The sequence below is a fragment of the Geotrypetes seraphini genome, chromosome 2 (assembly GCF_902459505.1).
Source record: "Geotrypetes seraphini chromosome 2, aGeoSer1.1, whole genome shotgun sequence".
In the NCBI taxonomy this organism is placed as follows: domain Eukaryota; kingdom Metazoa; phylum Chordata; class Amphibia; order Gymnophiona; family Dermophiidae; genus Geotrypetes; species Geotrypetes seraphini.
Genome location: NC_047085.1, coordinates 399,476,461 through 399,503,762, shown reverse-complemented (window position 1 = coordinate 399,503,762; position 27,302 = coordinate 399,476,461). Strand labels below are relative to the sequence as shown.

Below are 27,302 nucleotides of genomic sequence, written 5' to 3'. Positions count from 1 at the left end.
ACGCATGGGTAATTTGCAATTACAGATTTTGTTGTAGAGGATGTTGTGTTTTCTACCTTGGAGGTCTTCTATTTTGTTAAATGCTATCTTCAGCCACATTCATGTAGTTCAAATTTAGAGCAACAACAACAAAAAAAGACAAAAACTCCACCAAAAAAAAGTCATAACATGACAAACTGCAAAAATGTGGAGTGAATAGTTATTAATAAAAATCACAGCATCTTATTCATCATTAAGGGAAATGTTTCTGCGGCGATTCTGAGTAGGAATCCTTAAGAGGAAGGAATATCACATGAAAAATAAAAAAATAAAGAGATTAACATGGAGTTCTGCAGATAGTGGTTGTATGTCAAATGTTGGAACATGGCTGTATACAATCGTATACATGTATCTCCTGAGGAAGCCAAGGGCGAAACGGGCCCCGTTGGGAACATGATTGAGCTGAAGCCTCATTGTTATTTGAAGTTAAGTTCCATATTTACAATATTTATGAAGTTTATAATTTTAGTATGAAAAAGAAGTTGTCATATGGTTGGAGGTGGTGATAGACCAGTGATTATAAGGGTACCCGTCAAGTAGATCAGCTTTGGCTGTTCTGTAATGAGCTGGGTTAAAAATATCTGAGGTTTCACTACTATTTAACCTATTAATGTGTACAAGAACAACAACAAGAAAGTTCAGTCATACCTCCTTTTTTCATAATGATGAATAAGATGCTGTGATTTTTATTAATAATAACTATTCACATCAGAGTTTTGCAGTTTGTCATTCAATTTTAGAGGCCAGTGGGTTACATGAAAAAAATATATGCATTTCATTCCTCTTATGTTGTGAATGCTCATACTTTCCCTTAAATAAAATGCACGAAAGAAATCTTTCACTACATAGTACATTAAAACAAAATATTTCAATCCTTCTTTCTAAAGACTTAACAAAAACATCTGTTCTTTTACATTTGAAAATACAAACAGTTACTCACATGTTCCTGGAACACTAGCTATCTGTTTATACAGAAACAAGCTTAAAAAAAGGAAAGTAACATTAAGAACTCCAAGAGGTGAAAAATTCAGGTTCAGAAAAGTGAGGGAAAAATCATGGTCAATAGAGCCATTTGGTATGCTTTAGGGGGAAGAAGGAAAAAAATGATACACAGGAAATAAAGCAAGAACAACAACAAAAATACCCAGCAGTTTTGGCTCATTTAGAACAAATTAAAAAAAAAAAAAATAGAAGCCCTGAAAGACACTAATCCAACTAAATTATTTAGAAAGGTAGTTACTGAGACGATTAGGGTTATGTTTTTTGAGCCTAACACATGTTAAACTGCAATAATGTGCATTATATTATTGTAAATAAAGCATATAGGTTTAGGTTACCACTGGAAACATGGGATGGAAGACATGAACATCTCGTTATTATGTAAATCAAATACTGTAGCTTGCAATGAGCACCACAAGCTGAATTATTCACGGAAAAATAATGCGACCACAAAGCCAGCATTACTTTTCCAACCTGGGAACAGTAAGCTCTTAACCTATGGCCTTGTGCTCTCGGACACCATCTTAAGGGGAATGCACCTAAACTGTGGTTACTCACCCAGAAAGGTCTCATCAAACCCCGCAAAGGAACTCCCTTCAAAGACCCTCACCCTTATAGAGGCTCCCTCAAGGCTACTAATCCCTGGTGGTCTAGGAGGGGTTCTAGGGCAAGAGCATATAAGGAGAGGCAACTTGATCCTTAGCAATAGTACCACAAAGACTACTGCTAGGAGTTGTTGATGCCATGCTGAACCTTCAGGGATTGGAAGAGGTAGGTCCAGGGGAGCTTATGGAGTTTGGAGGCTCTATAGGGAAGAATATCATGGTAAAAGGGAAAGGGATGCCATAAAGTAAGGTTTTCGGATGGAGGAGAACGACAGTTCAACTCTGGCCCCTTTTAAGGTTGAACAACATAGCTTGTCAAGTTAACCAAAAGTTACATTATATATGTTCCACAAAGTCACTAATCTGCGATATTGAGATACCTCAGCTTAGTGACTCCGGTGATAAACCAAAGTGTAATAAAGGTCAACTTTTATTGCAACCATAGTAACTATCTCTGATGAGTTTGTAGAGGAATGCAATATATCAGTGGCTCCCAACATAATCCACAGTTACACCCCAGATACCCTGGTTAAGACATCCAGAATAAATATGCATAACATAACCAAGGCCGCACATTCAATTACAGTATATTCTATGTATATTCATTGTAAATATTCTGAAAAAAAAAAAAATCCAGACTGGCTGGGGGTACCTAAACACCAGATTGAAAATAACAGTAATACATCACTAAATACATTACTACATACAACCATAAATATATTTCTGAAAGCAAAAAATAAGAATGTCTTTACTGAACAGAGTATATCAAGTTCCAACATATAGTTCTATATGTCTTCTATTCATTTTCCAACTTGGGAAATGCAGTGGCTCGCAATATCTCCATACAGTTCACAAGAATCAAAGCCCCAGTTAACTCCCTCCACTGTCTGGTCATAGGGTTTTTCATTTTGTCCAAAGCCGATTGTAGGTCCTGTAAGACATCTCTGTAACTTCCTCCATAGTGAGCGGCCCAAGTGTAGAGAAAATCATATGCGGGTTTCCACATCATCTGTCATAAAACATTAGCAAACACATAGAAAGTAATTAGTTTGATAAAGAAATTTTTTATAATGTTTTATAATGTGGTTTTATAATGTTTATTACTTATAAAGGACTGTGCAATGTATTCAGGTTTTCTGGGTTTATAGGAGGGCTTCAACGTTTAAAACGTCACAGGATAAAAACTAAATTGCACACGCTACATGCCACTAAAATTGAATTGTTAAATCAGTAACAGTGAAATATAAAGAGGGATCTAGCAAAGCTTGGGAAATGGTCATGCATTTGTACTACAAAAACTCAAGGGAGCAGTAGAACACAGGGGATAATAAACTTTTCCATCCCAGAGCTTAAAAATTATTTGAGTTGAAAAATATTTCCTATTTGTTCTGAAAATATTTCCTTATAATTTTGAGTGTCTCCTGGTTTTTGTACTTTATGAAAGCATGAAAATTCAATTCACTCTTACCCGTTCTACATCCCTGAGGATTTTGTAAACCTCAATCTTATCCTCCCTCAGACATCTCTTTTGGTTGCTCTTCTTTGAACATTTTCTAATTCCTCTATATCTTTTTAGAGATACAGCAACCAGAACTGAGTGCAATACTCAAGATGAGGTTGAACCACAGATCAACATAGAATCATTATAATATTCCTGTTCTTATTTACCATCCTTTTCCTAAAACTTCCTAGCATCCTGTTTGCTTTGTTGGCTGAAACTGCACACTGAGAAGATTTCAGCATATCATCTACAATAACATCCTGATCTTTTTCATTGGTAGCAACTCCTAAGGTGGACTCCAGTATAAGGTAGCTATAATTGAATTATTCTTTGCATTTATCCACATTAAATTTCATCTGCCATGCCCAATCTTCTAATTTCCTAAGGACTTCCTGCAATTTTTCATAGTCCTCATGTGTTTAGACAAAGTTGAATAGTTTTGTGTCATTTGCAAATTTAATTACCTCACTTGTTCCAATTTACAGATCATTCATAAATATGTTAAATAGCACCCATCCCAGTACAGATCCCTGCAGCACTTAATTTTATCAAGAGTCTCTCATGAGGAATTGTCAAAAGCTTTCTGAAAATCTAGATAAACTGCATCAACCAGTTCACCTCTTTCCACATGTTTATTCACACCTTCAACAAAATGAAGCAAATTGGTGAGTTAAGACTTCCTTTGGCTAAACCCTTGCTAAGTCTGATTCATTAAACCAAGTTTGTCTATGTGTTCTATAATTTTTTAATTTCCACTATTTTGCCTGGCACTGACGTCAGGTTTACCAGTCTAATTTCCCAGATTATTCCTGGAACCATATTGGCCAATCTTCAGGTACTACAGACAATTTTAGCAACAGGTTACAGATTGCTAACAGCAGATCAGTAATTTCATGTTCGAGTTATTTCAGTTCCCTGGGATGTATTCTATTCTGGAGCAGGCGTTTTATCAATCTTTAACTTGTTGATTTTGCTCAGTATGTCTTCAAGTTTTACCACGATTTCTTTCAGTTCCTCCACATTGTCACCCTTGAAAACTATGTCTGGTTAAGGTAGAACTCTTATATTTTCTTCCATAAAAACCAAAACAAATAATTCATCTCTCTACTATGGCCTTAATCTTTCCGAGTGTCCCTTTTGCTCCTTGATGATTCAACAATCCCATGGACTTCCTCACAGGTTTTCTTCTTATGACGTATCTGAAAAAGTTGTTTATACGAGTTTTTGCCTGTCTGACAAGTTTCTCTTCATATTGTGTTTTAATCTTCTTTATCAAATGCTTTGTATCTAACTAGCCAGTGCTTATGTTCTTTCTTCATTTGGATCCTTTCTCCATTCTTTAAAGGATGTTCTTTTGGCTCTAATAGTCTCTTTCATCTGACCTTTCAACCATGCCAACTGTCATTTGCTTTTCATTCCACCTTCGTCAATGCAAGGAATATATCTGATCTAGGGGCTTCCATTTTGGTATTTTTAATAATGTCCATGTCTGATTTAAAGCCCTAACCTTTGCCACCAATCCTTTTAGCTTCTTTTTAACCATGTTCCTCATTTTATCGTAACTGCCCTTTCAAAAATTAAATGCTGCCACAGTAGAGTTCTTTAGTGATTTCACTCCAGATATCAGCTCAAATTTGATCATCTTATGATCACTGTTTCCTAGAGTACCCAACACAATTATCTCTTATACTATGCCTTCCACTAAGGATTAAATCTAAAATAGCTTCCTCCTTTTTTAGTTCCTAGATCAGTAGGTCCAATAAGCAGACATTTATTATGTCTAGGAATTTTACCTCCCTAGAACTCCCTGATATAACAATTATCCAGTCAATATTGGAGTACTTGAAATCAAAACAACCGTAAAGGACAAACAATATCACTATACACTAAATATTTTGGCCTCTTCTGTTGAGGTGGAGGAAAACAAACACAAACTGTGGTAGAGAGAAAAAAAACCCTCACATTCAAACAAAGTGCTTATCAAACCAGCACAAGCTGAAAGCGAATAAGCCTTTAAATCATCATCAGTCATTAAAAAAACTCCACCTGTTTCTGTAATCCCAAAATTCTTCCTCCAACAAAAGGGAAGGCTAACTGAAAATTATGTCTTACAGCAAACCAGTGCTTGTGGAAAAAGTCACACTGTATTTTAAAAACAGCAGTTATGCTGAAGCCAGCAGGATAAAAGTCCCAATATAGCTGAGCAATAACTAAGTTCAAACAGTACTTAGCTCAAATAGTTCATGGCCAAATCCTCAGGAGCTGGAACAAACTTCTGCTGTCTATTTTGCTACAGCAATTTCATAACTGAAGAAAATAGGCATGTCATCCACGATACTTATCCCAACAGGAGTACCCCGTTTCACAATATGTGTCGTCAGGGGTCCAATCATCTTCGAACTGAACACAACTTCCTCGTGGAAAATATCTGTTAACCAGTATATATCAATCAGTTCCGCAAAAGGTCAACTCACTTACTCGTGTTATTCAGTGAAGGGAAAGACCTCAGAAAACCACATCGTAAGACATAGATTTCTCTAGTAGAAGTAGGGTGGTGGTAGGTATCATTCATAGGTCAAAAACCTTCACAATTTTTAATATCACTCAAACTTTTAATATTTCTATATATGAGTTCATATTTCTTTTGTAACTTTTCTTCTTTTTCACCAGTGCTTAAGAAATAAGTTAAATTTCCATGTTCTGAATTTCTATCATGAACATCCTAAAATGCTGAATATTTCCAGCTTCAGTGCAAATAGCAAATCTTGTGCAAATATAAATAACAGCCACTTGTGTAAACTTTAGACTTTGTAGCTTAAATCTTTTTCAACTTTCAACTTCAAGGTACATAGCAAATCTTATGCCAAAATATATATCACAATAAATCGCCACTTATCTTAGGTTTTTGAACTCTGTAGCTTGATTTTATATAAGCTTGGCATGCCAGATCTGAAGTTGGTGTGATGTCTGCCCTACATAATAAAGGGCACAAGGAGAAATGAGTAGGTATATAACATTGCCCGATATACGCAAGATGTATCAGACTGAAGAAAAAAAGTTTTATTCGTATTATCATGGAAGCTTGCTCTTTCATCATCATGGAGCATCTGGTCACCAGAGGTATGGCCATTGTATTGTATAGCTTGCTATTTTATTGTCAATGTATATTATTTTTAATGTATATTATTGTTCATTTATTTTGTTATGTTTCATTTAACTACAGTTGTCCCCTGAGGAAGGCAACTTTAGTTGCCGAAACCTGGATCCTGGTTAGGACTTTCCTAGGACTCCACTCTTTGGGACTTCAAATGGTCTTTTTGAAGACCTAGGACTATGGGCTCCTTTTACTAAGATGCGCTAGCATTTTTAACACATGCAGGATTTTAGCGCGTTCTAAACCCGCGCTATGCTTCTAGAACTAACGCTAGCTCAATCCTGGCATTAAAGTCTAGCGCGCGTGGGGCAATTTAGCATGTGCTATTCCGTGCGTTAAGACCCTAACGCACCTATGTAAAAGGAGCCCTATGTTTCAATTTATGTTGCCTTGAATAAATGTAGCTGGGGGTTGTGTAAAAGGAGCCCTATGTTTCAATTTATGTTGCCTTGAATAAATGTAGCTGGGGGTTGTTTAGACGTCTCTCTTGCCTCTTTTTTTTGTTCTTGCTTCATTATCGAGCTATATAATGGCCACACCTCCGGCGACCAGAAGTCCCATGATGATTGAAGGAGCAAGCTTCCATGATGGTAATTCAAATAAAACTTTTTTTCTTCAGTCTGATGTATATTGGACAATGTTATATAACTACTCATTTCTCCTTGTGGCTTTTATTATGTAGGGCAGACATCACAGCAACTTCGGATCCATCTCATGGAACACCGCCATTGTGTTTCAGCAAGAAAATTAATGGAACCGCTTGTCAAGCATTGTGTTCAATTTAATCACACTTTTGCTTCATTTCAATGCTGTGTATCAGAACAAGTACAGATGGCAGCTAGGCGGGGCGACGTCAGATGTAAACTGTGGCAAAAAGAGCATTGGATTTACACACTTCACTCTTAATTACGCTGTGGAGTGGAAGGAATTCCTCTAAGAGCATGATGATATCATCCTTGAATAGGGAATATATTTAGTGCTGAAGTTGTGTTCAGTGCCAAGTTGATTGGAATGTGTTATGGATTGCTCGAACCCCTGACGACGCGTAATGCAAAATGGGGTACTCCCATTGGGATAAGTATCGTGGATGACATGCCTGTTTTCTTCAATTGTGGAGGTGCTGTAGCGGAATAGACAGAAGCTTTGTTCCAGCTCCTGAGAATTTGACCATGAACTATTTGAGCTAAGCACTGTTTGAACTTTGTTATTGTTCAGCTATTTTGGGACTTTTATCCTGCTGGTCTTGTTGGCTTCAGTATAGCTGCTGTTTAAAATACAGTGTGACTTTTCCCACAAGCACTGGTTTGCTGCTGCTTGCACTCCACGTATTGCTATGACACATCATTTTCAGTTACAAGTGCCTTCCCTGTTGTTGGAGGAGGAATTTTGGGATTACAGAAACAGGTGGAGTTTTTTTTATGACCAATGATGATTCAAAATGCTTATTCGCTTTCAGTTTGTGCTGGTTTGATAAGCACTTTGTTTGAATGTGAGGTCTTTTTCCTCCACCGCAGTTTGTGTTTATGTTTTCCTCCACTTCAACAGGACAAAGTATTTAGTGTATAGTAATTACACTAAATCATCCATTATTATACTGTTGCCCAATCTGCCAGCTTTCCTAATCTCTGTAAACATTTCTTCATCTATCTGCTCATTCTGTCCTGGACGATGGTAATACAGCCCTACTTGTTGTGACAGAGAAGCCCCTGTCACATCCACAAACCCTGCTGCTAACCCTGGATCATATAGCCAGTGCTTATTCCTAGAGAAAGGAATAGGGCTTTACAGCCTAGCAGGCAGATTGTTGGACCTTTAAAAGGGCAACGGATAGGGACTAGTACAGCAGCAGAGCCATGCTCCACTCTAGAATCCTATTAATCCTTCCCTAAGGCTTCTGGTAAAGGTTTCTGTACCCCACGAGAAGTAGGGGAGGGTAATAAGAGTTAAGAAAAGGGGAGAAGTCCGTAGAGCTGGGCTGCACCAGGAAGTGCAGCTGCCCTGGGAGAATAATCTCTTACAGTTGAGAGTTGGGGGAGGGATCAGTCTTCTCATGCACAGAGGCAGAAAAACAGCCCTAGCTGGGTGGAACAGGCTGGAAAACCCTGAGCACCAATTCCTCTCCCTCTCCCTCGCAGGAATGTTCTACAGGAGGAACCCAGGGTTCCTGGAGAAATGCTTCCCTGGAGTGGGGTAGTTCACAGAGAAATGACATTGAAGCTGGCAGTAGAAGAGGGATTGACCCACAGGTAGAAGATGGGAGGTTGGAATGTGCTGAAGAGTATCCCTTGGAGACAGGAGAGTCAGTTTATGAATCGAGTAAGATAAAATGTAGAATGGAATGTGATTATGAACCTGAACAAGATATGCCAGATGAAGGGATGTATGAATTAATAATGAATAATGAATGTTAAATAAGAGAAAGGTTTTTATTAGGCCTTTACTCTGCTGCTTAACATGATTTTCTAAAATTTTATCATGAGAAGTGACATTAAAGAGTTATTAGCCAAGGCCAAAATCATGGTACAGTAGAGTCTCAGTTAACCAGATCTCAGTTAATCATGACTCTCATACAACCGGCAAAAAAAAATGCCCCCTAGTCCTAGTATTTTTGGAAAGAGTGAAAAAGCGATTCACGTCTACAAAGGGTAGATGTGAATCACTTGTTCACTCTTTCCAAAAATACTAGGACTACATATGTACACTTCTCCCTCCGAATACGCGGTTTCAGTATCCGCGGATTCGGTTATTCGCGATTTGTTTTACAAAAAAACTATTTTCATTTTTAGCTATTTTTAAGCTGTCCAAGCCTCCCCGGAACCTTACCTGGTGGTCTAACGGTGAAGCAGGACAGGAGCGATCTTCCTATGCTCCTGCCCCGTGCAGAGCCGTCATCAGAATGGCTGCCATGAGTTCCCATTGTAGTCTCAAGACTACAAGGGAACTCACGGCAGCCATTCTGATGACGGCTCTGCACGGGGCAGAAGTATAGGAAGATCGCTCCTACCCCGCTTCACCGCTAGATCACCAGGTAAGGTTCTGGGGATGCAGGGGTGGGTCAGAGCCAGCCAAGAAGGTATTCACGATTTTTCACACTTCGCGATCCAGCTCTGCACCTAACCCCTGCAAATACCGAGGGAGAAGTGTACTCTCCCTGTGTAAGATCTGTTCCAGCCTGTGAGATGGCGCTGTCTTGCAGGTATAGTGCACATAGCAGGGCATGGCAGAGGCCTTTCTAGGATATAAGGTGTGTGTATAGTTTATATATATATATATATATATATATATATATAAACACCCACTGTACATACATACACACAAGGTGCTACCCATGCACAAACTGGATATAGTATGCCCTTCTGCCGCTAGAGGTGTCTAGCAGTATGCTTTGTCAATCAGTGCTCCAACAGGCGTGCAACTGAGTGGTTGCATTTTTTTGTTCTGTGTCATTTTGTAAGGTTGTGTTTTAATGACTTGGCCGATTTAGATATGACGGATTTTACTGAGCAAAAAATATGCATCAAATTTTGTTTCAAACCTTAAAAAAACTGCTGCAGCAACCCACTGTATGCTCCAGGAAGCCTTTGGAGATAATGCCATGTGCCAAAGCAAAACCTTTCTTTGGTACAAACGCTTCAAGGACGGACAAACATCTGTCTACGATGATGACCGCTCCAGACAACTGTCAACAAGCTCAAAACTGGAAACCATAGCAAAAGTTCATGAGACTATCCTTGCAGATTGTAGGCAAACTATCCACAATGTTTGTGAGATAGGACAGTAATAAGGGACTGTTCAACTAATTTTGTCGGACAAATTAAACCTGAGGCGCATTTCTGAGAAATTTGTGCCAAGACTGCAAACCGGTGAACAGAAGGCCAATCGCCTTTCTGTCTGTTTGGAACTTCTAAAAACATTGCAGTGATTACACAACCTCTCTATTTGCCTGACCTTGCCCCCTGTGATTTTTTCCTATTCCCCAAAATGAAATTACGACTTAAAGGGCGCCATTTTAACACAATTAAAGAGATCCAGGCAGAATCGCAGGAGGTCCTCAAGGGACTCATGGGAAAAATGCTGGGATCGCTGTATACATTCTCAAAGGGACTACTTCGAAGGAGACGGTGGAAACTAGGAGTTTCGGTAAGCAATTTTTTTTTCCAATTGAATTCCCTAAACTTTTGAGTAGCACCTCGTATATATATATATATATATATATATAAGCAAACATAACTATCTTTTAAGTTTTTAGTCAACAAAAGACCAGGAAATTATATATAGAGAGAAGAAGAAAATAATAAATATATATAATTGTGTAACTTGCTAGTTAAGCAGGACTTAGGAAAAGATTAAGTGCATAAAACATCTGTAGAGGTAAAGACTTAAGATTATAGGAGTTCTCTCTCATCTTTGTTTAAATTAGAACAAACCTTCAGTTTCCCGCACTCTTTCTTTGTTTATGAGATTGGCAGAAGGAGCCTGTAGACCAGGGGTCCCCAAAGTCCCTCATTGAGGGCCAAATCCAGTCGGGTTTTCAGGATTTCCCCAATGAATATGCATGAGATCTATGTGCTTTCAATGCATATTCATTGGTGAAATCCTGAAACCCGACTGGATTCGGCGCTCAAGTAGGGACTTTGGGGACTCCTGCTCTAGACTTCTGGTCTAGTTGTACACAGATATGATCTTGCATTCCATTACTGATAGAGAAGGAAGCCTGCATGTTAAAATCTCTTCTATGTGCTTTAATAATTATTGAATATGTGAAATGTGAATATATGTATGTATGTATGTATGCCTTGGATCCAAGGGAAAAAAAGATGAAAAATGAACTGATTGCATGAATGTATGAGTGATAAACAGGAAAATGTTTTAAAAACTTATAGATATTTAATAAGGCCTAGACTTTGGAAAATCCAGGTGGGGGTCTTGTGTAGTTTGACCTATTTTGACCTGGATCATTGTCATGAAAATTCTTAGTCCTTGAGGCTTGATTGCAGACACTGGACATTCCAAGAGGCCCAAAATGGGAGACAAGGCAACTATTTGATCCTGCCTGGTTCAGGTAAAATGACTTAAAACTAAAATTAAAATATAAGGTTTCCTAATTTAAGAATATTTTTTGTTCATAAACTGGTCTTTTCTCTTAGTATAGGAAAAACTTGTATAGCCTGTCTATATCTTAAAGAAAAAGTATTGAGGAAGAAATTAGTTAATTTTGTGTTTGTGACAAACTGTCAGTTTTTCCATGAGGCAGAGAAGAACTGCGAATTTATTTAGTTTGCATTCAGGGATTTTTCTTCTTTCTTTAATAGTATTTCTGCTTAGAATATGTTTTATACTTCTTTAGTAAACAATGGGCAGAATGGTAAAGGCAAAATAGTTTGTATATCTTTGTCTAAGGGTAAAATTGTTGTCTATCTATAATAATGCATATTTCCTGGCCTTTAGTAAATTGTCAGCTTTATTACACTAAGCTAAGGAGTTCTTTAAGAATATACAGTATATATATATCATATGATTTTATGTAATCTTAAATACACATTTAAAATGTTTTAGAAATTGTTGTAACAGAAATATATATTTAACTATTATACTTTTTAACTATTATATATTTAACTATTATATATTTAACCTTTTTCCTGTTCACAAGCTAAAGAATTTCTTTGTCTGAAATAGTCTTACCTTCTAAGAGAATGTAGTAACTGAACATTGGAAGGTGAAATGACGTGTCACCAGCCATTGGAATAGTATGTAAGCAAGCCCCAGCTTATGGTCAGGGGGAGAAAAATCATCTCTCCAGTCTCCACAAGGACCACTTAGTCCTTGGGAAATACTCCCCCCTCACACATAGAATGTTTATAGAGTTATGGTTTTTGGAAATGCATGTAATGCATATAATTGGCATTTTAATTCTAATTTAAACTCAAGTTTAATTTGATATAAATTGAATTAATATTATTTTTATGAAAATACATCTCTGTGCGATTTATTGGCATAACTATGTTGAGCCAAAGGGTAGCAATCGTGCTCACCTGGTGGATTTGAAATGATTTATTCATTTCTTAAAACAAACCTTTAATCACAAGTATGTATTTAACATGTGGAGTTTTCTGGGAAATGTGTCTGAAATGTCCAATGTTTATGTTATAGATAAGGGGTGTCCAACTTCAGGCCTCAAGGGCCATAATCTAGTCAGATTTGTAGGATTTTCACAATTAATATGCATGAGATCTATTTGCATGCACTTCCTCCACTGAATCCACATAGATCTCATGCATATTCATTGGGGAAATCCTGAAAATTTGACTGGGTGAAGGCCAAGGTTGGACACCATGCTATTGCTTCTTAATCCTCTCCTAATGAAATATCCAGCCAGTCAGGTTTTCTGGACTACCACAATGAATATTCACAAAACAAAATTTACATACATTAGCTGCACATTCTATGGAAATATCTGTCATGCATATTTATTCCGATAATCTTGAAAAACAAAATGGCAAAGTGTACTTCAAGGAGAGGAATGAAGTTCAGTGTACTAAAAATATTTGTAGCTATACACTCCTGAAGATAGACATATCATTTCAAAACTAGGCAAGCAGATATTCAGGATCCTACCTGCAAATTAACTTCTCCACTTTTTCCCTGATGAGGAACTTCATATGCCTCAATTTGTTGTTTCGTAAGTCTGGCCAACTTCTCTGCCAGCTCTCTCCAGCGAATACCGAGCTGGACAGCAGTAGTTAGGATTACAGTGTCTTGCGTGAGACAAGCCACTAATCCTTGGCAATCCATCTTCAGCAGTGCCTAGAAAACCACAAAAACTATTCAGGCTTGGTTGTCTATATATAAAAACACTTTACATTATCAGGCATATCATTTCCATAAGATAATTAAAAAGTAAGTCTTCCACAAATGATCCAATTAAATCTGTTTATTTGGCTTCATAACTTAAACAACATAATTGGAAATACGCATGCTGTCAGCCTTCACAAACCAAAAATAAAATTGAACAAAATTTGTAGAGACGTGCAGGAAAATAATTTTTGATTCAGTTTGGCTTTTCCCCATTTTATATGTTTATTTAGGTTTGTTTTACATTTTTGTTATAATAAAAAAAGAAATCTCTAATGTGAACTTATTAACGTATGCTAGTTGACCTAACATACATTAATTCATTAAGGCACACCAACAAATTCCAACTACAGGTATGAAACACTGGTTTCTGAGTTCAGAGTCACCATGGAAGGAAAAGATCTTGGAATCATTGCAGACAATATATTGACATGTTCATCCAAGTGGGCTATAGCTGCTAAAAAAAAGCAAACAAAGATTAGGGATTATTAGAAAAGGGATAGATAACTTAACTGAATATCATTATGCCTCTATATAGGTCCCTGGTGCATCAGTGACCAAATTTAAAGTCAAAAGTCAGAAAAGTGATCCATATGCAAGTTTATATATGGGTACAGTATTTTATTTCCTCCCCTTCCTCCCCACATCAGGTCCAAAACCTCCCCTCCCCCATCCCTGATGTGAAGTGTCTCATCTGTTGTGCCCCCAGCAAGTTCCATGGCCAGCATGTTCTTCCCCTTCAATGGGGGCTCTTTGGATAGATGGTACACTCTTTCTGGAGCTCTCATGATGCATTTCCTATTAGCATGAGGATAGGATGCGACAGTGCATTTGGAAAGGGGCCTGAACCAGTGCACAATACCTCAGAAAAGGTATGGGGGGGGGGGCAGCGGCCACATGGGGAAAGGAAGGGGAAGAATATGCTGGCTGCAGGACCTGGGGAGAGATCAGATGAGATGCTGAATCTTTAGGGCGAGCAATATGGAAAGAAAAGGGAGAAACTGGCCATGGGTCCAGGTGTCCCCTATACATGAGTCATCACATTTTCTCAATATTTAAGGAAAAAAATAGGGATGCAACTTCTAGTTGAATATTGAGTGAAACTCAAAATTTTACTTCTTGCTTTCAAGGCATTCTGAGCAGATGTTCTGTCTTAACTGTCTTCTTTGACTATCCCTTTTTCTACTGAGCATGTCTTTAGATTACTTAGGGGTCTTTTTTGTACTAAAATTCTAAGAAACCCATTTTATTCCTATGGCTTTCTTGACATTTAGTGGCAATTCTATAAGAGGAGTCTAAACATAGGTGCCTAAAGTTAGGCATCTAACTTAAATACTAAATTGGCTTCAATTATGATCTTTAACAAGCTCATAATTGAAGAAAATAAAAATGAATTGAGTGATAGGTGCCTATCTTAAGCACCTAATTCCATAGTATGCGTGTTTAGGAGCAGAGAAGAACTTAAGTGCTTCTAAGCACGATTCTCTAAAAGGGTTTAGGTGCCTATAATGTAGGTCTTTAAACCCTGGCCTACATTACAGGTGCCTAAGTGTTAAGTTAGGCGTGATTCTGTAACAGGCACCCAAGTGTAATTGACAAGAGATAGGTGCTCATCTTTTTAGACACCATTTATAAAATTTCTCCCTTAATGAATAAGCTTTAGTAAAAGGACCCCTTAATGAAACTAATATGGTCCTGCCTGAACCACAAGCTGCCCAATTAGAATCCACCTAGCAGAGTGTCTTCATTTTACTGCTCCAACTATCTAGAATTCCTTAAGTTATCAATATGCAGTGAATTACCTTTAAATCATTTTAAATCAACAATTAAGCTTTTTTTTTTTTTTTTCAACAAGCCTATGGTAATACCTAACTGGGTGGGATTTGGCTGTTCTGGGCACCAATCCTATATAACTCTGAATATTAATTTTTAGTATGTTTACACTCTTGGATGTTTATATTATAGGTTGACTGGCTTCTTTCCTACTTTTATGCTGTAGTTCTCTTCCTTAATTATACAGTCTGTAAAATGCCTTATCCTGAAAGTCAATTAAGATAATATAGTAAATTTAAAATAAATAAATGGTGCATTATTAAAACAAACAAAAAACAACAACTTTCTACACTTCTACATAGACCCACATAGGTCAGGAAAAATCCAAATTGTTTGACCATAAAACAAAACAAAATTGACTATAATTTTTGAAAGGGAGACTATGAGAAAAATTGTTTAGAAGAAGTTAAAAGAACCAGCTGCAAGGATAAGGACTTTAAATCAGGCATACCATCATGGAAACCTAGACCAGATGCATTCCATGTATTAACGGTGGAAAGAAGAGCGAACGACAGCCAGCATGGTTAAAAAGTGAAGTGAAGAGGCTATTAGAGCCTAAAGAAAATCCTTTAAATCAGGGGTGCCTATACATTTTGGGCTTGAGAGCTACTTTTAAAATGACCAAATCAAAATAATCTACCAACAATACATTTTTTAAAAAACATAAAGCACACTGTACGCAGAGAAAATGTTAATTAGCATTTATATTCCAGAGTTTTTTCAAAGAGGTCAAGGCAGACGACTTTATGCAATGTCACCTCAGTAACAACTATACAAAAATAGACAAGTAGACCCCGTCCCTTTTTACTAAACCTTGATAACGGTGTTTAGCACAGGGAGCTGTGCTGAATGCCCCAAACTGCTGTCAACGATCATAGGCTCCCTGCGCTAAAAACCGCTAATGCGGTTTAGTAAAAGGGGGCTATAGTGCAAAATATAGACAGCAGATATAAATTCTCAAAACAGACACATTTTGATCACTAAATTGAAAATAAAATCATTTTTCCTACCTTTGTTGTCTGGTGATTTCATGAGTCTCTGGTTGCACTTTCTTGTTCCCTTCTTTCAGCCTCCTGTATGCTTCCTCTCTTCCAGCCCTCAATTCCCTCCACCAACTTTTTCTTCCCCTCTCTCTGCCCCCTCCCCTTTCTTTCTGTCTCCCTGCCTGCCCCTTCTTTCTTTCTTTGTCTTTCTTTCTCCCTGCCCTCCCCCAAGCCACCGCCATCGGGGAACAGGTCCCCAAGCCACCGCCGGCTAGTTCTGAAATCTCCCTGCTTCCTGACCCGTAAACGGGGCGCAGAATTCCCCCCCCCCCCACCACGCCAATTCTGACATTGTCTCATTAATTTGCTTCATTTCTTTGAAGGTGTGAACAAACATGTGGAAAAGAAGAGCTGGTTGATGTAGTGTATCTAGATATTCAGAAAGCTTTTGACAAAGTTTCTCATGAGACACTCCTGAGAAAATTAAAAAGTCACGGGATAGGAGGCAATGTTCAGTTGTGTGTTAGGAATTGGTAATTGGACAGAAAACAGATAGCAGGGTTAAATGGCCATTTTTTCTCAATGGAAGTGGGCGAATAGTGGAGTGCCATAGGGATCTGTACTGGGACCAGTGCTATTTATAAAAGATCTGGAACTCAGAATGACAAATGAGGTGATTCAATTCGATACAAAATGATTCAAAGTTGTTAATATACATGCAAACTGTAAATAAATTTCAGGATGACCTTAGGAAATTGGAAGACATGGTGTGCTTTGTGGACATCTCTTGTTTCTTTGTGGTAGCCTGGTCTTTTTTTCTCTGCTCTTGGGACTGCAGTGTCTACAGCGGGTCCCTTCAGTGGCTTTGTGGATTGTATTGTTTCAAAAGTCTCCTTCAGTAATACTCCACACTAGAGAATGACACAGGGAAAAAATCTGTCCCCATCACCGCCCCGTCCCCGGACCACCATCCTCTGCACCGCCCCGTCACCGCCGTTCCCTTCACCGCTCCGTCACCGTCACCACCATCCCTTTCACCGCCCCATCACCGCCACTGCCATCCCATTCACCGCCCCGTCACCGTCCCCGCAGCTTCCATATAAGCCTTAGTACTCTAATATTTAGCTTATTCCGTTCTTATAAATCAAAGTTCCTGCTGCTGAACTAGAGAAAGAGATGTTCAGCTGGCAGGGCTTTGTTTATAAATTTTTATCAACACAACTAATATACCACCATAATGTTTCTGACAGAGGACAAGTATGCAATAAATGCATTTTGCTGTTTCAATGCCAGTGCTCAGCAGAACAACAGACAGCAATATGGACATTCACCTTATGTAGTACTTTTTTAATATATAAAAATAGGCAAAATTAGTTGCTATTTTATCATTATATTTTCTTGCCATTGGTGCCACACATGATTTTAAAATGATAAACCAGTTCTGCTAAAGAGGGGAGAATACCCACAACGAAACAGTATTTATGTATTACAGATCTATGAAAGGACTAGCAGCCCCCACCCTCCCTCCACCTCACCTTATATTCAGAGTTTGCCGACTTTCTTTTTCCCGAGCTGCACGCGTTCAAAAAGCCGTGCACGCGCGGCTGCACGAGTCAATCAAACTTCTCCTCTCCTGCAACTTCCTGTTTCCGGTTGCGTCAGAGGAAAAGATTGAATGACTCGCGCAGCCGCGCGTGCACGGCTTTTTGAACACGTGTGGCTTGGGAAAAAGGAAGCCGGCAAACTCGGAATATAAGGTGAGGCGGAGGGAGTGAGCTGGCTAAACGCTACGGGCGGGCGGTGGCTGCGGGGAACGCGCGATCCTTGATGCCTCACTGCGGAGACAAGACCATTCAACGCTCCAAGGCCCGAATTCTCTATAGGCTGAGGAATCCACCCTGTGATGTTTCACAGTAGAGTACAGGAGTGGCTTGCCATTGCCTTTTCCCGTGCAGTTTGCGGCTCCGCTATGTTACTGCTGCCCAACATAGGGCCCCTACAGCACCTGGTATTCCCAGGGTCCAGAGAAGAGCTACTAAGATGGTTAAGGGGCTGGATGAGCTGCCGTACAGTGAAAGATTAGAGAAACTGGGCCTCTTCTCCCTCGAACAGAGGAGATTGAGAGGGGACATGATCAAAACATTCAAGGTACTGAAGGGGATAGACTTAGTAGATAAGGACAGGTTGTTTACCTTCTCCAAGGTAGGGAGAACGAGAGGGCACTCTCTAAAGTTGAAAGGGGATAGATTCTGTACAAACGTAAGGAAGTTCTTCTTCACTCAGAGTGGTAGAAAGCTGGAACGCTCTTCCAGAGGCTGTTATAGGGGAAAACACCCTCCAAGGATTCAAGACAAAGTTAGACAAGTTTCTGCTGAACAATGACATGCGCTGGTAGGGCTAGTCTCAGTTAGGGTGCTGGTCTTAGACCAGAGGGCCGCCGTGTGAGCGGACCGCTGGGCATGATGGACCACTGGTCTGACTCAGCAGTGGCAATTCTTATGTTCTTATGATCTCCCATCCAGGTACTAGTAATGACTGACCTTGCTTAGCTTCAGATAGTAAAAGCGGTCTCTCCAGGGCAGCCAGGCTATAAGCCAAGGATGATTACTGAATGTCTAATTGGGAGAGGTCCTACCTTAGATGGAACACAAGAAAATGCAACAATCCCAGGTCATTTATTAGGTCTCACCACAAATCCAGCAGTTGCTACAGATAGTTTACAGCTATTAAATGCCAAGCTACTGCTTCTTGCCCTTCTATTCCTTCTGCTATCTGCCTGGCTGAAAGTTTTACTCCATCACTAATAACTGCAGGTGCAAAAAAGAGAACATGGTATACCAAATCCCCTCAATAATAGGACTGCTGCCTACATCAGCAGCCAAGAACTTCATCAGAGGATCAGTCCTCTTCAACACTGTCTAGGAGAAACTGCTTAGGATGTCACATTAAAAATTCACACATTAAAGTCCCTACTGGGTCACTAACCTGTTAGTTGTCCCAGCAAGGATTCATCTCCCGCAACATCAACTGTACACCAAAAGACCAGTCCAGAGTCGGGTAACCCAGGATAGGCAACAGTGGTTCCAAGAGGTAAGACTTCACTTTTGTCTCCCTCGTTATCATTTTACAATGGCAATCAAGTAAAACAGAAAAGGAAAAAAATCTCAGGTAGCACCACAGGATGCCATCCTGTGACCTCCCCTTTTTTATACATGTTCTTTTTTAGAACAATATTGTTAGAATAGCAGAAAGATCATAAACACAAAACACCATTTTTTTGTATTTCAACTGTTTCTTCTTCCAATTCTTAATCCTCATTTCTAAACAGAGCAGCACCAGCAAGCTATAATGAAAAAAAACTGCTTCTATTAAATAAATGTTCCTCCATTATACAGTATAATTTTTCAGATTATTACTTTTCAGCATGGTGCATGAATTAGTGTTATGTTAATCAAATCACATCTTAAAATGAACCAGCAAGACCACAAACTGCAGAAAAAAATGCAAGGCTCACATAAATTACTTAGCTTTGCAGTTTTTAAAAAGTATAGAAAATAAAAGGTGAAATTTAACTATACCTGTAGTTAAAAACACATTCATATATACAGTATACACAACCTCAATGAGATGTACTTATTTTTCTTGCCAACATTTCATCTATGATCCAAATTTTATGTACAGCTCATCTACCCACTAATAGTTAAGGAGTTGCTTTGCATGATTTTCCATTTCCATTTCATTTTGCTCATGTAAAATTTATACATAGTAAAATTTTAAAAAATCTAATGCACTAAGATAAAAAAATCAAAAACTGGCTTTTCATACTAAAATGAAAATGAGTGCAATGCTTTCTCAAATAGCATGTACTGTTTCCATTAGGCTTAGTATCCTAAAAACCAGTAAGAAAAACATGCAGAGGCAGGCTGTGGGCAAGCTTTTAAATGCAGATTTGTATAATGGGTTCTTATACCACACGTGGTTATAATTATATAACATGGCAACAAAGTAAAATTTATACAGATATGTTATATATAAAAGACAGCACAAAAAATATATAACCCTTTGGACAATGTTGAAGCCAATAAAATCCAATCACAAATAAGAACATAACATAAGAACATAAGCAGTGCCTCCGCCGGGTCAGACCATAGGTCCATCCTGCCCGGCAGTCCGCTCCCGCGGCAGCCCAAACAGGTCACGACCTGTCTGAATTACCAGAAGGGGCTCCCTTGCCACCTTGGTTTCTCATTGAAGTCCTATCTTCCCATCGTAGTCCTAACCCTCTGGTCTTGCACATGCACGACCTGTTGGGTTTCTATACTTATTACCTGGTTAGCTTTCTATACTTGTGTTACATCCCAGCTCCTCCCTCAGTATCCCACGATCCCTTTATCCCTCAGGAATCCGTCCAATCCCTGTTTGAATCCCTGTACCGTACTCTGCACACTAAATCCAACCTATAATTGGCTAACACTCTTAATCCCTTGGGGAGAATGTTTGAACTAGGAAAATGCAATAATTACTGAAGTTCTTTAAATAATGGACATCAGCATGAACCCTTGCTATACAAACGAGGGAATATTTCATGGAGACACCAGGAAGTATTTCTTCACGGAAAGAGTGGTTGATCATTGGAACAGGCTTCCGGTGCAGGTGATCGAAGCCAGCAGCATTCCAGACTTTAAGAATAAATGGGATACTTATGTGGGATCCCTGCGAGGGCGAGTTAAGGGTTTGGGCCACTAGGGCACAGACTTAAGGGGATGGGACAGTAGAGTGGGCAGACTTGATGGGCTATAGCCCTTTTCTGCTGTCATCTTTCTATGTTTCTATGAGCTCGGGTAAAAACTCATAGGTGATCAGCATCAGACATAAGTCTAAATGAGAACTACCCCATACATCATTTAGTCCTTTTTTATATTATCAATTTAATCACGATCCCATTTAAATCATAGTGAATGTTTGACTATGATTTAAATGGGATCGTGATTAGATTGATAATATCAAAAAGGACTAAATGATGTATGGGGTAATTCTCATTTAGACTTATGTCTGATGTTGGTCACATATGAGTTTCTACCCGAGCCCATATTCCCTTGTTTGTATACCAAGGGCTCATACTGATGTCCATTATTTAAAGTACTTCAGTAATTATTGCGTTTTCTTAGTTCAAATATTCTCCCCAAGGGATTAAGAGTGTTAGCCAATTATAGGTTGGATATATAAAAGACAACATAGGCACCCATATGTCTTTATAATATATGTTCCAAAGATATAAATGTGTGTATGGTGGGGGGACGGGGACAGGGGGTGGAAGAGGAAGTGTTGTGGATCACCTTTAGTCCATAACTCCAATTCAAATAGAAAACCTGATCAATCATATTGTAAAGGTGGGAATGAAGTGAACGGTGACAATGGGTGGCATTAATCTACCAGATATGAACTGGAATATTCCTTCTGCAACAGAATGAGCATGGATGTCTTACAAAATAATGGTGCCAGAACCCATCAAGAAAAAGTTGACACTGGATCTAATATTCACGAATGGAGAAAGTGTGTCTATAATGTCCAGGTAGGTTTCATATAAAAGCTAAGACAAAGTGCTTTCACACCAAAGTCCTTGATTGAAAACAAGCTGGCCAGTAAAATGGAGAAGTATTAAAAGACTGTGCTGGAAAAATAGGAGAAAAAAGGAGATTTGGGGGAAGTCTTGTTGTAAATTGAGCTCCTTATTTTGTAATTCTCAGTATATAATATTTAGATTTTTAAGTTGTATCTTTTTGATGGCTGCAATACTTTATAAGCTCAATGAAGAGATCTCTAAAAATAAAGTACACACAGAGAAATTGGCATGGAAAGAGTATATGCACTGTCCATCTTCAACGACTTCAACAGCAGCTCCACATACATACACCCATCTTGGAATCTGTGGGCTGCATTCTTCCCTGATGCAGTGACTTGTCAAACAGGAAACCCCTGTGGGATGTATACACTTCTCCCTCCGTATCCACGGTAGTTAGGGGCAGAGCTGGCCCACGAATATTAAAAAACCATAAATAATATCCAGGCCGGTTCTGCCCCTAACCACTGCTTCCCCCAGCTATTTTAAGCCCTGTGAGCCCCCCCCCCCCCCCCCTTAAGCCTTATCTGGTGGTCTAGTGGGTTTTCGGACAGGAGCGATCTTCCCACACTCCTGTCCCGTGCAGATCGCTCACAGGAAATGGTTGCCTTAAGCTCCTGTTGTCTCTCGAGACTACAACGGGAGCTCAAGGCAGCCATTTCCTGTGAGCAATCTGCACGGGGCAGGAGCGTGGGAAGATCGCTCCTGCCCGAAAACCCACTAGACCACCAGGCTTAAAATAGCCCGAAATAATGAAAATGATTTTTTGGGCAGAAAATCTCAAATAATCGAAACCGTGGATAGGGAAACCGCGAATATGAAGGGGGAAGTGTACTGAGCTGCTATTGAAGCCCACTAAAGATGGACAGCGAATAGACGAAGAGTAGACTGTTTTGTTACAAGCTCCTGCATTAGATGAATAATTATCTTTCGGCACAACTATTTGCTCTCTGTATTAGTACAGTGTCTTGCAAACTTTACTAAACTGCAGCACACTAAACGTGATGGCTGCAGCTCGAGGGCATCCGGAAGTGCGCAGACGTCGACGTGATCACATCACATGCATGTGTGAGTTCATCACATCGACATCCACGCATGCGCAAATGCCCTCCAGATGGGGCCCTGAGCTACCGGGGGTGTGGGGGGGGGGGGAGGAGGGGAGTGCTAGAAGGGAAGAGGCACGCAGAGAAGAGGCTCTGACGCTAGCTGACTGCAAGTTTGGAGGGTTTTTTTTGGGGGGGGGAGACATGATGGTTTACTGACATTTAGTGAGTTTTCCTACTTATGCCCACTGAGGTCTCTTTTTTCTCCAAAGTTTGGTCATTCTTTTGAATATTTAAATATGTGAGAGTGCTCTCTTGTTCACTAGACATAAGAACATAAGAATTATCGCTGCTGGGTCAGACCAGTGGTCCACTGTGCCCAGCAGTCTGCTCCCGCGGCAGCCCTTAGGTAAAAGACCAGAGCCCTAACTGAGTCTAGCCCTACCTGTGTACATTCTGGTTCAGCAGGAACTTGTCTAACTTTGTCTTAAATCCCTGGAGGGTGTTTTCCCCTATAACAGCCTCCGGAAGAGTGTTCCAGTTTTCTACCACTCTCTGGGTGAATAAGAACTTACTTACGTTTGTACAGAATCTATCCCCTTTTAACTTTAGAGAGTGCCCTCTCGTTCTCCCTGCCCTGGAGAGGGTGAACAACCTGTCTTTATCTACTAAGTCTATTCCCTTCATTATCTTGAACGTTTCAATCATGTCCCCTCTCAGTCTCCTCTTTTCAAGGCAATATAAGCTGAGAAAAAAATTAAGTTGATGAAGAAAAGCGAGTTAGAGGATCCTTGCTAAAGAGTAACCAAGATCAGATTATCTGAAAAGCCTTGAGATCATAGTCTTAAAAGACAAAGTGGAAAAGCCGACTGTAAAAAAAATCTCTGTACTGTCATGTTTTGTTTTTTTTCTGCAAGGAACAGCAGACAGCACCAGTCATCTAACTAAATTTACAATCATATTCTTACTTCATGTGATAGTAAACAGTTTCATAAAGTGTTTGGGGTTTTTTTTTTATCAGATTTTCTAAAAATCACATTATGAAATGTACAAAGAGTAACAATCCCTTTTAAAAATTATATTAGTAAATTTAATAATACTTACAAGCATAAGTTCGTAATGAAACTTCCTTTTCTTTGAATCAGAATGGCAGTCTTCCTTTAGCTTCTTTACAACATACATAACTCTTTCCGATTCTGTTTCAGCTTGCATTTGATCAATTTCTTCAATTGACAATCGCGTATATCCTAGTACATCAGCTAAGGCTCTCCAATCATGAACCTTCTCTGATACAGTGGATAGTACTGATGAATAGATGTATGTCAGTTTCTTAAAAGGCAAAGCACTTTGTTGCAGAAGTTTCTTCGTTGTGAAATGAACTTCTGAAAAATCAATTACCTGCTCTTTTGAGATTATCTTCACATTTTTACAGTGTACAAGACCAATTTTGTCTCTTAAAACACCAACATACCATTCTTTTGTTTTTGTCTGACCAATGGCTTTGACTTTATCTTCTCCAAGAAGAGCAATGGTTTCACCTTTAAAGTATTCAAGCAAGTACTCGATCTTACTTTGACGTAACACAGTTTTCAAGGTCACTGCATAGTTTTTAATCTTCAAAGTCTTGTCTTGAAATTTGGGATATTTCATAGTCAGTGGCAGGGGAGAAGATTTAACCTCCTTACGCTTCTTAAAGTGGCCTTGTTTGTTGCTTAGGGCTGAATTGGGAGTTTTAATCTTGAATTCTGTAACCAGGTTATTTTGGGGATCTTGAATCTGAACAGTGAAGAAAAATGGTTTAATCTCCTTGTTGCCAAGTGAGGAAAATGGAAATTGCATGTACACCATTTTACCGGCTTTCAAACGCTCTTCCGAAATCTGTCTATTTTGATCTGTTGACTTCACCCTAAAATCAGATGAGATGAAGGAAATACTTAGGTTTTGTAGCTTGTTAACTAAGATTTGATGCTTTCCCCAAAGCTGAAACACAACTGGAGGTAGGTTTTTTCTGCCTTTTTTAATGTCACAGACAGTAAGTTTTTCAGGTGTATAATTGTGCCCAAAGACTGCGAACACTGTAGTAAAAGAAGGGTGGATGTATTTAGGTCCATAAATCCCAACAGTTACAGTTTTGTTGATGCATTTCCAGACGCTAGTTGGAGGTAGTTGATTAGCTTTCGCTTGTGCTACGGTAATTACATAGATTGCACGATTTAAACTGGGCAGTTTCACTTGTATCGTATCATTGTAAATGTAACAGTTCAGTAGCTTCTCAAAAGGCCCATCTTTATGGTAGCTATGTAAGCATACAATCTCAGCCATAACTTGGCTAAACGGATCCTGTTTGACTTCCGCTGCAATCTTCATTTCCAGCAGCAGGGCTTCCATTGTGTTGAGATTGCTCAAAGTGATTTCTAGCAGCGGACTAACAGAGCTTGACAGGTCATGATTAAGCAATGAAGGTGGGTCAAGAATAGCTTTCAAGCCAACCTCTTGGAATTCTCCCGACGTCACATGATTCACAGGAACATGAACAGAGATGTCAGAATTGGGCAGCTGTACAGAACCCCCCTGATGATCCACCCTGCAAACTACCTGAGTATCTGTAGCTTGTGTTTGTGCCCATCCAGGGCTTTGACTCATTACGCTGAGATCCAGACAAGACCGCGTTAGCTGTCTGTGGCTCAGCCAGGCCATCTTATAGGCTTCACGGTCATTCTGAAGCCACTCCAGATCAGATGTCAAAATGTGTTCTGTGGCGGACGTTTTATACGAGTTGGGTTCCTTGCCATCTAGAATATCTAAAACATCAGAAACACTTTTAGATCTCCCAGTTTTCTTTGGGGGTGCACTCTTTAGCAGATAATCGATATCCAGCTCATCTCCAGAAGAAGCAAAAGAATCTCTTGCATCAGTATCCCTAAATAAGAGATGCGGGTCCTCTTTTAAAATTGAAACGCGTTCACTGTTTCTTGCACCATCACTGGTTTGTGCAACATCATCAAGGAATGGGTTCGAACCGGACAGGTGATTCCAAAATGGATTTGTTTTCTTAGTGACATTCTGTGCATTTTGTTGGAACACATCAGACCAATCAATAAGCAGATCAATTTCTTTTTGCTGTTTATCTGTAAAATAATAATAATAAAAACAACATTTGATATAAGTTGAAAGTAATTGTTTTTTAACATGTAGCACAATTCAGTTCCTACATATAGCAATGCTTGTACTAATTGATGCACATCAGGGAATGTTTTTAACACACAACTATTTGAGAAGCATAGAGGCTCATTTTCAAAGCACTTAGACACGCATTGTAACCTATGGTACTTTATGTGTCTAAGTGCTTTGAAAATGAACCCCATAATCTCTTAAACACCTTATACCTGCTACAATTTAGTATGTGGCATCCTATTGCATTCAGAGATTCATATCAGCCTAACAGGAGTCATGAGACAAAGGCGACTGAGACATCAATTTAGTCTACATGTGCTAAGGATGTATATAGAAGGATGCTTTGTTCTGATTTATTTACTATTTAATTTTAAATGGGGAAAAATCCAAACAAATAAAAACAAAATCAAAACCAACAACAAATGTCTGGTTGCCATCGTCCTTTCTGCCTTCTAACAGAGTACCGTAATTTTCTTCAACAGAAACAAACTGGCGCAATTTTGTCATTTTTTCCAGCACCATTTTTTCATTCATTATTTGTGGAAGAAATAAATTAGGTAAGATACTATCATACCACCACCAGTACTACAAGTGCAAAGGATGGAGAGCTGCGTGACCTGAAAGTTTATCTTATTTTGTGATGAAACATAAAAATGAAAAAAAAAATTTTTTTTTCCATTTTAACAACAAAACAATTTTGTTAAAATTTGGTTTTGTTTACAAGGAAAGCATATTCCTAACTTAGGACATTTTAACTTGGATTTGAGTTGGTAATTTAGAAGTAAAAAGATTTTGTAATGATGTGACCTTTCCCCTGATCCATCCGGCCTTATGACCAAGAAATTACAGTTAATATTTAAATTACCATTCCCCCCCGTTCTTTCTGCATCAAGGACTCCTTTTACAAAGGTGCGCTAGCGTTAACGCACGCACCGGATTAGCGCGCGCTAGCTGAAAATCTACCGCCTGCTCAAAAGGAGGTGGTAGCAGCTAGCGCGCGCTATTCTGCGCGTTAAGGCCCTAGCATGGCTTTGTAAAAGGAGCCCCAAGTCTCACCTATTTTGACTTTTGGGGAATTGTCTAAAGTTTAATTGTTAAACTCTTCTAGTCTCTTCAATCAAGTCCCTGAAAATGACTAAGGGCTAGATTCACTAAGGGCACGGATCCGATCCGATCCGATCCGATCCGTCCGGGGGGCTGATTCACTAATCGCCCTCATGCAAATGAGGGCGATTGTAAACACGCCCCCAACCGACCGCCGGGATTGCTCTGTAGCGATCCTGAAGCATGCGCAGACCATCTGTAGACAGTCTGCGCATGCGTCAAAGAGCAGCGACTTTTTTTTTTTACTTTTAACTAGCCCAGCAAGTCCATGATTTTAACCCGGTTTTAACCCACGGGCTCACACTATGGGTGAAGGCCAGGGCAGCACTTGGGGCAGAGAGCAGGAGAGTCAGGGACTCTCAGCAATTGGATCTGGATCAACACATCACATTCTT

The 27,302-nt window shown here is 39.3% G+C and overlaps 1 protein-coding gene across 2 annotated transcripts in view; it reads right to left on the bottom strand.

Annotated features, from left to right (window-relative positions):
• Positions 1–888: 888 nt before the first annotated feature.
• MACC1 (MET transcriptional regulator MACC1) overlaps positions 889–27,302 on the bottom strand; it is a 98,481-nt gene continuing 72,067 nt past the window's right edge. For both annotated transcript variants that reach the window (XM_033930926.1, XM_033930927.1), the window contains 3 exons: positions 23,734–25,757; positions 12,914–13,102; positions 889–2,652 (listed from right to left, as the gene is read on the bottom strand). In XM_033930926.1, coding sequence (XP_033786817.1) covers positions 2,440–2,652; positions 12,914–13,102; positions 23,734–25,757 — 2,426 coding nt within the window. In that variant the 3' untranslated portion in view covers positions 889–2,439. The remainder of the gene's footprint in view (positions 2,653–12,913; positions 13,103–23,733; positions 25,758–27,302) is intronic.